Below are 12,613 nucleotides of genomic sequence, written 5' to 3'. Positions count from 1 at the left end.
TAAAGAGAACTGAGAGTTTGATTGCTATAAAACCTGTGTGCACGTTTAATCATGTTTAAAGAGAACTGAAAGTTTGCGTGCCATAGAACCTGTGTGCACGTTTAATCATGTTTAAAGAGAACTGAAAGTTTGATTGCTATAGAACCTGTGTGCACGTTTAATCATGTTTAAAGAGAACTGAAAGTTTGATTGCTATAGAACCTGTGTGCACGTTTAATCATGTTTAAAGAGAACTGAAAGTTTGATTGCTATAGAACCCGTGTGCACGTTTAATCATGTTTAAAGAGAACTGAAAGTTTGCAAGCTCTGTAAATGATATCTCCAGATATCTCCAGGAACTTTCTCAGAGCGGAGAGGCAGTGGGACGTGATCACGTCTCTCCTCTCCTTTCCCCAGTGCTCTCCTAAAACCTCTGCAGCTGGATCCATCCTGGTGAGTGATGATACCGGTGACAGGAAGCAGATACAATTATCCAGAGATGAAAGCTCATTTGGGTTTCTGGCTCCTTATAAAGAAACTTGCATTTGTTCTGGTGGCTCCTGCCTCAGTCAACCTGTTGGCCTCTAAGGTGCCAGCAGCCTCTGTGATGATTTTGATGGTACGGACTCACACGACTGCTCCTGGATGCAGAGAGCGAGAGAGAGAGACACGTACTCACATACACGCTCGCACGCACGCTCGCACGCACGCATGCACACGCACACACCTTCACCAGATGAGGGCTATAAGCAAAGAGCACCAGTACACGACCTCCTCTGTTATCCACTCTTTATTTAGAAATCATAACCTGCTTTGCTTTTTGCATTGTAGAATTATTAGAAATCGCTTGATTGGTGGGAGGATGTCCTGATGCAGCCTGACGGGGTGAGGAATAGGAGGCAGGTGGGAGCAGGGTGCCAGGCTGGGGGGAGGAGACCGTGGCGGCAACCTTACATCCCCTCACCCCTTTTTGAGAAGAGAGAGGCGGGCAGGGTGAAATGTGCAGCCTCCAGGCAGCGGGATGCTGACTTATGTTTCACTTTCTTCCTGTCTTCAGCAGGAGGCAACTGCCTGGACATCCTCTCCTAGGATATAGAATAGCGCCCAGCCTCCTCCCCTTCAGTCCCAGCCCCTCTGTGCCCTCCCCTCAACCCCGGCAGTTCCAGCATAGAATACATGTAATCAGGTGTTCAGTGTGCCCAGGAAACAAGGAGTTTAGTGCACCAGAAATATGCTCCATGCTAATGACGGCATTAGCTATTTCCACCCCCGGTGCAGAGGGCGGCTCCAGCTTAACTCCTGGTCAGAGGTTGCGTAAAGCTCCTCTGACCAAGCTTCATCTGCAGGGATGAACCTGCAGGCTGTGGGGCAAATAATTTCTATGCGCACTAAGCGCGTGTTCTGCATTCGTTTTTGGGTTGGCATGCCGACTGCATCAGGCATTAACTCGTATTTTAACCCATGAAGTTCAGTGCATTTTTATTTTTTTCTACTCGCATCTTATTACATCAGGGCCACGGTGATTTGGCAGTCAGAAAAGCTTTTCTTTGGCAAATATCAAGTTTAGAGAAGAAAGCCAAACAGAGGCTGAACTGGCTTTTAATAAAATAGATTAGTTCATAATTCAAGGCTTGCGGGGGTGGGGTATTTAGGAGCCAGTCACTGTATAAATGAAGGTCTGTCCTGATTCAGGAACAAAGGGAGGTGAAGAGGCACTCTGGAATCCTCCTGCAGATCTGTCCTGGATCAGGGAGAAGTGGAGGAGATGAGGCACCCTGGAATCCTCATGTAGATCTGTCCTGGATAAGGAAGAAGCGGAGGAGATGAGGCACCCTGGAATCCTCATGTAGATCTGTCCTGGATCAGGGAGACGTGGAGGAGATGAGGCACCCTGGAATCCTCATGCAGATCTGTCCTGGATCAGGGAGACGTGGAGGAGATGAGGCACCTTGGAATCCTCATGCAGATCTGTCCTGGATCAGGGAGACGTGGAGGAGATGAGGCACCCTGGAATCCTCATGCAGATCTGTCCTGGATCAGGGAGACGTGGAGGAGATGAGGCACCTTGGAATCCTCATGCAGATCTGTCCTGGATCAGGGAGACGTGGAGGAGATGAGGCACCTTGGAATCCTCATGCAGATCTGTCCTGGATCAGGGAGACGTGGAGGAGATGAGGCACCTTGGAATCCTCATGCAGATCTGTCCTGGATCAGGGAGACGTGGAGGAGATGAGGCACCCTGGAATCCTCATGCAGATCTGTCCTGGATCAGGAAGAAGTGGAGGAGATGAGGCACCCTGGAATCCTCATGTAGATCTGTCCTGGATCAGGGAGACGTGGAGGAGATGAGGCACCTTGGAATCCTCATGTAGATCTGCCTGGATAAGTAAGAAGTGGAGGAGATGAGGCACTTTGGAATCCTCATGCAGATCTGTCCTGGATCAGGAAGAAGTGGAGGAGATGAGGCACCCTGGAATCCTCATGCAGATCTGTCCTGGATCAGGGAGACGTGGAGGAGATGAGGCACCTTGGAATCCTCATGTAGATCTGCCTGGATAAGTAAGAAGTGGAGGAGATGAGGCACTTTGGAATCCTCATGTAGATCTGTTCTGGATCAGGGAGACGTGGAGGAGATGAGGCACCCTGGAATCCTCATGCAGATCTGTCCTGGATCAGGAAGAAGTGGAGGAGATGAGGCACCCTGGGATCCTCATGTAGATCTGTCCTGGATCAGGGAGACGTGGAGGAGATGAGGCACCTTGGAATCCTTATGTAGATCTGTCCTGGATCAGGGAGAAGTGGAGGAGATGAGGCACCTTGGAATCCTCATGTAGATCTGTCCTGGATCAGGGAGAGGTGAAGGTGATGAGGCACCTTGGAATCCTCATGTAGATCTGTCCTGGATCAGGGAGCCGTGGAGGAGATGAGGCACTTTGGAATCCTCATGTAGATCTGTTCTGGATCAGGGAGACGTGGAGGAGATGAGGCACCCTGGAATCCTCATGCAGATCTGTCCTGGATCAGGAAGAAGTGGAGGAGATGAGGCACCCTGGGATCCTCATGTAGATCTGTCCTGGATCAGGGAGACGTGGAGGAGATGAGGCACCTTGGAATCCTCATGTAGATCTGTCCGGGATCAGGGAGAAGTGGAGGAGATGAGGCACCTTGGAATCCTCATGTAGATCTGTCCTGGATCAGGGAGAGGTGAAGGTGATGAGGCACCTTGGAATCCTCATGTAGATCTGTCCTGGATCAGGGAGCCGTGGAGGAGATGAGGCACCCTGGAATCCTCATGCAGATCTGTCCTGGATCAGGAAAAAGTGGAGGAGATGAGGCACCCTGGGATCGTAATGTAGATCTGTCCTGGATCAGGAAGAAGTGGAGGAGATGAGGCACCCTGGGATCCTAATGTAGATCTGTCCTGGATCAGGAAGAAGTGGAGGAGATGAGGCACCTTGGAATCCTCATGTAGATCTGTCCTGGATAAGGAAGAAGTGGAGGAGATGAGGCACTTTGGAATCCTCATGTAGATCTGTCCTGGATCAGGGAGACGTGGAGGAGATGAGGCACCCTGGAATCCTCATGTAGATCTGTCCTGGATCAGGAAGAAGTGGAGGAGATGAGGCACCCTGGGATCCTCATGTAGATCTGTCCTGGATTAGGGAGACGTGGAGGAGATGAGGCACCTTGGAATCCTCATGTAGATCTGTCCTGGATCAGGGAGAGGTGAAGGTGATGAGGCACCTTGGAATCCTCATGTAGATCTGTCCTGGATCAGGGAGCTGTGGAGGAGATGAGGCACCTGGAATCCTCATGCAGATCTGTCCTGGATCAGGAAGAAGTGGAGGAGATGAGGCACCCTGGGATCCTAATGTAGATCTGTCCTGGATCAGGAAGAAGTGGAGGAGATGAGGCACCCTGGGATCCTAATGTAGATCTGTCCTGGATCAGGGAGAAGTGGAGGAGATGAGGCACCTTGGAATCCTCATGTAGATCTGTCCTGGATAAGGAAGAAGTGGAGGAGATGAGGCACCCTGGGATCCTCATGTAGATCTGTCCTGGATCAGGGAGCCATGGAGGAGATGAGGCACCCTGGGATCCTCATGTAGATCTGTCCTGGATCAGGAAGAAGTGGAAGGGAAGAGGCACCTTGGAATCCTCATGCAGATCTGTTCTGGATCAGGGAGCCGTGGAGGAGATGAGGCACCCTGGGATCCTCATGTAGATCTGTCCTGGATCAGGGAGCCGTGGAGGAGATGAGGCACCCTGGGATCCTCATGTAGATCTGTCCTGGATAAGGAAGAAGTGGAGGAGATGAGGCACCCTGGGATCCTCATGTAGATCTGTCCTGGATCAGGGAGCCGTGGAGGAGATGAGGCACCCTGGGATCCTCATGTAGATCTGTCCTGGATCAGGAAGAAGTGGAAGGGAAGAGGCACCTTGGAATCCTCATGCAGATCTGTTCTGGATCAGGGAGCCGTGGAGGAGATGAGGCACCCTGGGATCCTCATGTAGATCTGTCCTGGATAAGGAAGAAGTGGAGGAGATGAGGCACCCTGGGATCCTCATGTAGATCTGTCCTGGATAAGGAAGAAGTGGAGGAGATGAGGCACCCTGGGATCCTCATGCAGATCTGTCCTGCATCAGGGGCAATCGGAAGTGATATGAAAGCTTTAGTCTCTGAATTTGTGTGTCCTGAGGACCCTGCCCTGGGGGGTTGAGGGCAGAAGCTAGAAGGTCACAGCGGGTATCTGGGAGTTCCTGGGAGGGATATTCATGAGCCCTGTGTGCAGTCTTCTCACTGCTCGTCCTGAGGTGGGTAACTTGAGACCATGCCAGCTTCCCAGCGCTGCAGTAAGACACTCCTCTGGCGCAGGGACCCAACGCCTCTCTCCTCCTGCAAGAGATGGGGGATGACAAGGAGAGGGGGTCAAAGAAGCCTGAGACACTGCTTCCCAATGGAAAATCTTTGTTTTAATGCACTGCAAGCTGCAACGACTCCTCTCTGTAACGCACCAGAATCCGTGGGCACCCATGTGTTAAGGAGGATGAAGTTGCTACCCGGGGCAGGTTATTTGTGCTCGCTTTAGAGGATATCCTCTCTCTCCCTCTCTCTCAGGGACTGTCACTTTACATTTCCCTCTGTCATCGGGCCTGTCCATCGCTTGCTCGGCAGATCATTGAGCAGATTCAGGTCTTTCCAGTGACATGAAAGCGCTCATTCTGTTACAGACTCCTCAGGGGAGATGATCTCTTAATTACAATCCTAAATTAATAGCCCCACCTTCCACGTGACGTCCCACAGCCCTCAGGGACCTCAACCAGCCCGCCCTGCCAGCAGTACCTGCTCAGATACCCTCCCATTCGTGCTGTCGGAGAGTGTGGGAGGCGGCCAGGTGACATCCAGCTTCCCGAAGGAGAGTCTCTCTGGAGAAAGAGGAGAGAAAACACAGGAGGACTCAGAAGGAGAGAGAAACAGTACCAGGGACGAAAAAGCCTGAGATTCCCAATCTTGGTCTCAGATACGCTCCCTTGCATGCTCCTCCCATGCACTCCAAACCATACTTTCCAGAACACCTCCCTCCCCAACACTTTTACGTCCCAACAAAACTTCACATAGACCCCACATCCCTCACATCAGATCCTCCTATACACACCCTGTGTCGTTCACATCTTCCTATAGATCCCCAACACTTTCATATCCCAACAAAACTTCACATAGACCCACATCCTCACGTCAGACCTTCCTATACACACCCTGTGTCGTTCACATCTTCCTATAGATCCCCAACACTTTCATATCCCAACAAAACTTCACATAGACCCACATCCCTCACATCAGATCCTCCTAAACACACCCTGTGTCGTTCACATTTTCCTATAGCTCCCCAATACTTTCATATCCCAACAAACTTCACATAGACCCACATCCCTCACATCAGATCCTCCTATACACACCCTGTGTCATTCACATCTTCCTATAGATCCCCAACACTTTCACATCCCAACAAAACTTCACATAGACACACATCCCTCACATCAGACCCTCCTATACACACCCTGTGTCGTTCACATCTTTCTATAGATCTCCAACACTTTCACATCCCAACAAAACTTCACATAGACCCACATCCCTCACATCAGATCCTCCTATACACACCCTGTGTCGTTCACATCTTCCTATAGATCCCCAACACTTTCACATCCCAACAAAACTTCACATAGACCCACATCCCTCACATCAGACCTTCCTATACACACCCTGTGTCGTTCACATCTTCCTATAGATCCCCTACACTTTCACATCCCAACAAAACTTCACATAGACCCACATCCCTCACATCAGATCCTTCTATACACACCCTGTGTCGTTCACATAAGAACATAAGAAAATGCCATACTGGGTCAGACCAAGGGTCCATCAAGCCCAGCATCCTGTTTCCAACAGTGGCCAATCCAGGTCATAGGAACCTGGCAAGTACCCAAAAACTAAGTCTATTCCATGTAACCATTGCTAATGGCAGTGGCTATTCTCTAAGTTAACTTAATAGCAGGTAGTGGACTTCTCCTTCAAGAACTTATCCAATCCTTTTCTAAACACAGCTATACTAACTGCACTGACCACATCCCCTGGTAACAAATTCCAGAGTTTAATTGTGCGTTGAGTAAAAAAGAACTTCCTATAGATCCCCAACACTTTCACATCCCAACAAAACTTCACATAGACCCACAACCCTCACATCAGATCCTCCTATACATACCCTGTGTCGTTCACATCTTCCTATAGATCCCCAACACTTTCATATCCCAACAAAACTTCATATAGACCCACATCCTCACATCAGACCTTCCTATACACACCCTGTGTCGTTCACATCTTCCTATAGATCCCCAACACTTTCACATCCCAACAAAACTTCACATAGACCCACATCCCTCACATCAGACCCTCCTATACGCACCCTGTGTCGTTCACATCTTCCTATAGATCCCCAACACTTTCACATCCCAACAAAACCTCACATAGACCCACATCCCTCACATCAGACCTTCCTATACACACCCTGTGTCATTCACATCTTCCTATAGATCCCCAACCCTTTCACATCCCAACAAAACTTCACATAGACCCACGTCCCTCACATCAGACCCTCCTATACACACCCTGTATCGTTCACATCTTCCTATAGATCCCCAACACTTTCATATCCCAACAAAACTTCACATCGACCCCACATCCCTCACATCAGACCCTCCTATACACACCCTGTGTCGTTCACCTCTTCCTATAGATCCCCAACACTTTCACATCCCAACAAAACTTCACATCGACCCCACATCCCTCACATCAGACCCTCCTACACACACCCTGTGTCGTTCACCTCTTACTATAGATCCCCAACACTTTCACATCCCAACAAAACTTCACATAGACCCACGTCCCTCACATCAGACCCTCCTATACACACCCTGTGTCGTTCACATCTTCCTATAGCTCCCCAATACTTTCATATCCCAACAAAACTTCACATAGACCCACATCCCTCACATCAGACCCTCCTATACACACCCTGTGTCGTTCACATCTTCCTATAGCTCCCCAATACTTTCACATCCCAACAAAACTTCACATAGACCCACATCCCTCACATCAGATCCTCCTATACATACCCTGTGTCAGTCACATCTTCCTATAGATCCCCAACACTTTCACATCCCAACAAAACTTCACATAGACCCACGTCCCTCACATCAGACCCTTCTATACACACCCTGTGTCGTTCACGTCTTCCTAGAGATCCCCAACACTTTCATATCCCAACAAAACTTCACATAGACCCACATCCCTCACATCACATCCTCCTATACATACCCTGTGTCGTTCACATCTTCCTATAGATCCCCAACACTTTCATATCCCAACAAATCTTCACATAGACCCACGTCCCTCACATCAGACCCTTCTATACACACCCTGTGTCGTTCACATCTTCCTATAGATCCCCAACACTTTCATATCCCAACAAATCTTCACATAGACCCACGTCCCTCACATCAGACCCTTCTATACACACCCTGTGTCATTCACATCTTCCTATAGATCCCCAACACTTTCATATCCCAACAAAACTTCACATAGACCCACGTCCCTCACATCACATCCTCCTATACATACCCTGTGTCGTTCACATCTTCCTATAGATCCCCAACACTTTCATATCCCAACAAATCTTCACATAGACCCACGTCCCTCACATCAGACCCTTCTATACACACCCTGTGTCGTTCACATCTTCCTATAGATCCCCAACACTTTCATATCCCAACAAATCTTCACATAGACCCACGTCCCTCACATCAGACCCTTCTATACACACCCTGTGTCGTTCACATCTTCCTATAGATCCCCAACACTTTCATATCCCAACAAAACTTCACATAGACCCACGTCCCTCACATCAGACCCTCCTATACACACCCTGGTATTTCCAGCCCCTGTGCTCTCTGCATCTCTAAGCCAAGTTCTTATCACCTTGTTATATGTAACTGCCTTTTCAGCACCATTGTTATTGTTATGTTTACTTTGCACCCCTGTTTTATGTGAACCAGCATGATGTGACTGCTGTCTCGAATGCCGGTATATAAAAAAATCTAAACAAATAAATAAATAAATAAATTTTGCCAGAGTCTCCTCTGATATTTTCAGACCCTGCACTCTCTGCATTTTACGGCAATCTCTCTCCGGTATTTTCAGATCCTGTGCTCTCTTATTTTGCTGCAGTTTCTCTCTGATATTTTCAGACCCTGCGCTCTCTTATTTTGCTGCAATCTCTCTCTGGTATTTTCAGACCCTGCGCTCTCTGTATTTTGCTGGATTTTCAGTCCCTGCACTCTCTGCATTTTGCTGGAGCCTCTCTCTGGTATTTTCAGACCCTGCGCTCTCTGCATTTTGCTGCATTCTCTTTCTGGTATTTTCAGACCCTGCGCTCTCTGTATTTTGCTGCAGTCTCTCTCTGATATTTTCAGACCCTGCACTCTGCATTTTGCTGGAGCCTCTCTCTGGTATTTTCAGACCCTGCACTCTCTGCATTTTGCTGCAGCCTCTCTCTGGTATTGTCAGTCCCTGCACTCTGTATTTTGCTGGATTTTCAGTCCCTGCACTCTGCATTTTGCTGGATCCTCTCTCTGGTATTTTCAGACCCTGCGCTCTCTGCATTTTGCTGGAAGCCTCTCTCTGATATTTTCAGACCCTGCACTCTGTATTTTGCTGCAGTCTCTCTGGTATTTTCAGACCCTGCGCTCTCTGCATTTTGCTGCAGTCTCTCTCTGGTATTTTCAGTCCCTGCACTCTGCATTTTGCTGGAGCCTCTTTCTGGTATTTTCAGACCCTGCATTCTCTGCATTTTGCTGCAGTCTCTCTCTGGTATTTTCAGACCCTGCACTCTCTGCATTTTGCTACCGTCTCTCTCTGGTATTTTCAGACCCTGCGCTCTCTGCATTTTGCTGGATTTTCAGTCCCTGCACTCTCTGCATTTTGCTGCAGTCTCTCTCTGGTATTTTCAGTCCCTGCGCCTTTTCTGTTTTGTGGGTCAGTACCTGTTCTCTCCTTTTTCTGACTCCCATCTGAAGGGATTCTGAGGGCTAGGCCAGACTGCTGGCAGATGAAGCTCTGCAGTCAGTGTAGGACAGAGAAGCCCTGCCCTGAGAGAGCCTCCGCATCTCGGGAAACTGAAAGCCGTCATGCAGTAACAGTAAATGACAGCAAGTGCTCCAGTTTCCATTCCTCCTCTCCCTTTTTGGTTAGATGAGGGTATAATTTTCCATATTTAATACAACACTAGCTTTGCACTAGTCAGCAGTCTTGCACTGGTCAGTTCTGTACTGGTCACTGCTTCTGCACTGGTCAGTTCTGTACTGGTCAGCACTCCTGCACTGGTCAGTTCTGTACTGGTCACTGCTGCTGAACTAGTCAGTTCTGTACTGGTCAGCACTCTTGCCATGGTCAGTTCTGTACTGGTCAGCACTCTTGCACTGGTCAGTTCTCTACTGGTCACTGCTGCTGCACTGGTCAGTTCTGTACTGGTCAGCACTCTTGCACTCGTCAGTTCTGTTCTGTCAGCACTCTTGCACTGGTCAGTTCTGTACTGGTCACTACTGCTGCACTGGGCAGTTCTATACTGGTCAGCACTCTTGCCATGGTCAGTTCTGTACTGGTCAGCACTCTTGCACTGGTCAGTTCTCTACTGGTCACTGCTACTGCACTGGTCAGTTCTGTACTAGTCGGCACTCTTGCACTGGTCAGTTCTGTACTGGTCACTGCTGCTGCACTGGTCAGTTCTGTACTAGTCGGCACTCTTGCACTGGTCAGTTCTGTACTGGTCACTGCTGCTGCACTGGTCAGTTCTGTTCTGGTCAGCACTCTTGCACTGGTCAGTTCTGTACTGGTCAGCACTCTTGCACTGGTCAGACCTGCACGGCTTGCGCAGCCCCGATGACACTGCCGCCTGCAGCCCTTACCTGGAAAGCTGCTGCTGCTGCTGCCCTCTGTGGAGTGCCCTGCGTCAGGCCGGTCCTGGTCTGAGCTGTCCTGGGGCTGCGACCCGTACAGGCTGCGCCTCAGCCTGCGGAGTTCATTCTCCCGTTCTCTCACCTCCCGTATCTCCTGCTCCAGCAGGGACTGAGGGCTGTGGGAGCGCAGCTTGAAGAAGGGGTTAGCCTGGATGGACTCCGCTGCGCAGCGGGGAGAGGGGGAAGGCTCGGTCCCGGGGAGGGTGGCCGAGGGGGGAGAGGAGGAGAGGCTGTGCTCCAGGACGTTCAGGCTGGCGCCGTTCGCTTCCGCCGGGGGAGGCCCCCTCTTGGTTTCTGGACTTTTGGGTGGCAGGGTCTCGGTGGGGAAGCCCCTGCCCGCTCTCTTCAGGAACGGGGACTCGGGGGCCAGGGCCTCTGGCTTCTGCTCGAACAGCAGCCTCTTCTCCTGCAGCTCCTGCGGCATCCCCCGGTCGTAGAGGCCCCGCACCTTGCCCAGCTGCACCAGGTCCTCCTCCCGCTGGCTCTCCTGCAGGATGTCCCGCTGCATCTGGGCGCCAGCCAGCTGGCGGTCCCTCTGCTTGGGCAGGGGCTGGCTCAGGATGGGCTTCGTCCTCACCTCCACGTACTGCTGGGAGCCCGGCGACGGGGCCATGCCCCGCTCCCTGCGCAGCAGCTCCTCGCGCTCCAGGCTCAGCCGGATCTCCCGCTCGATGGGGGTCTCCGAGCAGCAGGGGGGCAGCTCCGGGTGCGCGGACACGGCGCTGCCCCCCTGCACCGCCGCCCCGCTCTGCTCCCCGTTCTCCAGCGCCATGCCGTCCCGGCACTCGGGCTGCCCAGGGGCTGGGGGAGTCGCTGAGCCCTGGCAGCTGCGCTTCAGCCGCTGGGCAGATTGCGGCAGGATCTCTCTCCCTGCCGCCTCGCCCTCCCGGGTTTCCTTTCCTCCACCTGCTGAGCGCTGGGCGTGCCCCTCCCCTGCCTCCTCCTCCCACTGCCCCCTGTCCCCGGGAGCAGCAGCCTCGGTGTTGCGGGTTGCTATGGGAGCCCTGGCCGGCTCTGGGTGGACGACCTCTCCCACCTGCTGGCCTGGCTGGGTAATGTCCTGCAGGATCTCATCCCTGCCTAAGCCACCTGTGCCCCTGGCCCCTGATCTATTCACATGGGCTGCAGGCGGGGAGTTTTCCACCCCTACCTCTTGCCTGCCGGTGATAGCAGTGGCTGCTGTCTGTCTGTCTCGCAGATCCTCCTCATCCAACGCCCGATGCACATCCTCCCTAATAACCACAGCCTCTTGAATCAGACAATCCCAGCTTGGATCCTCCATGGTTCCCACAGGCTCCCAAATGAGATCTTTCCCAGTGTCCACGAGCTCCTGACCCAGACGGCCCCCAGCCTCTGTGGGCTCCCAGCTCACGCTCTCCCTGGCCCCTGCCGGCTTCTGGCTTGGTCCTTCCCTGGCCTTCAGGGGCTGCCTGCTCAGGTCCTCTTCGGCTCCAGCTGGCACCTGCCTCCAGCCTTCCCCTCGCTCCCAGCTCGAGCCCTCCTCAGCTCCTGGACTCTCCTGGCTCTGACCCTCCGTGACCCCTACGGCATCCCAGTTCAAGCCCTTCTTGGACGCTGCCGCTTCCAGGCTCAGAGCCTGCTCAGCCCGCGTGGGCTCCTGGCTCAGACTCTCCTTCATCCCCATGAGCTCCCAGTGGGGCTCTTTGTTTCTGGAATCCGTGGAGGCTCCTCTCGCTTCCCCTCGGGGAGAACTGGGGTCCGGCTCACGGATAACGATGGAGATGGGGCCGCTCTCTGCTGCCGCCCACTGCAGACCTTCAGACTGGGTCTTGTGCTTCTGTCCCGGACTCTCCCTCTCTCTCTCTGCCAGGATGAGCAGCTCTGGGCCACTGCTTTCACTCGCTGGAGGTCTGACCTCCCCTTCACCGTTATCAATAGCGGTTTTCACAAGCACCGATGCCATGGTGTCAGAAGATTTACAGGGTGCTTTAGTGCCTGCGTCTGCCGAAATTACAGCTGTGGGGAACAAAAGCAGAGAGTGCAGAGTGTGAGAAGGTCCCGGTTTGATGAATCCCGTTTGCAAGCATCCTGGGGGGCCTAAAAC

General features: G+C 51.9%; 1 protein-coding gene across 1 annotated transcript in view; it reads right to left on the bottom strand.

Annotated features, from left to right (window-relative positions):
* Positions 1–753: 753 nt before the first annotated feature.
* Positions 754–12,613, bottom strand: part of LOC115080516 — a 16,929-nt gene continuing 5,069 nt past the window's right edge. Inside the window, exons 2-4 of the mRNA XM_029584721.1 lie at positions 10,498–12,525; positions 5,324–5,406; positions 754–4,876 (exon numbers count right to left, since the gene is read on the bottom strand). Coding sequence (XP_029440581.1) covers positions 4,778–4,876; positions 5,324–5,406; positions 10,498–12,472 — 2,157 coding nt within the window. The 5' untranslated portion in view covers positions 12,473–12,525 and the 3' untranslated portion in view covers positions 754–4,777. The remainder of the gene's footprint in view (positions 4,877–5,323; positions 5,407–10,497; positions 12,526–12,613) is intronic.

This window comes from Rhinatrema bivittatum, chromosome 19, assembly GCF_901001135.1.
Source record: "Rhinatrema bivittatum chromosome 19, aRhiBiv1.1, whole genome shotgun sequence".
Classification (NCBI taxonomy): Eukaryota; Metazoa; Chordata; class Amphibia; order Gymnophiona; family Rhinatrematidae; genus Rhinatrema; species Rhinatrema bivittatum.
The sequence above is the reverse complement of the archived record's forward strand: the minus strand, read 5'-3'. Positions and strand labels throughout refer to the sequence as shown.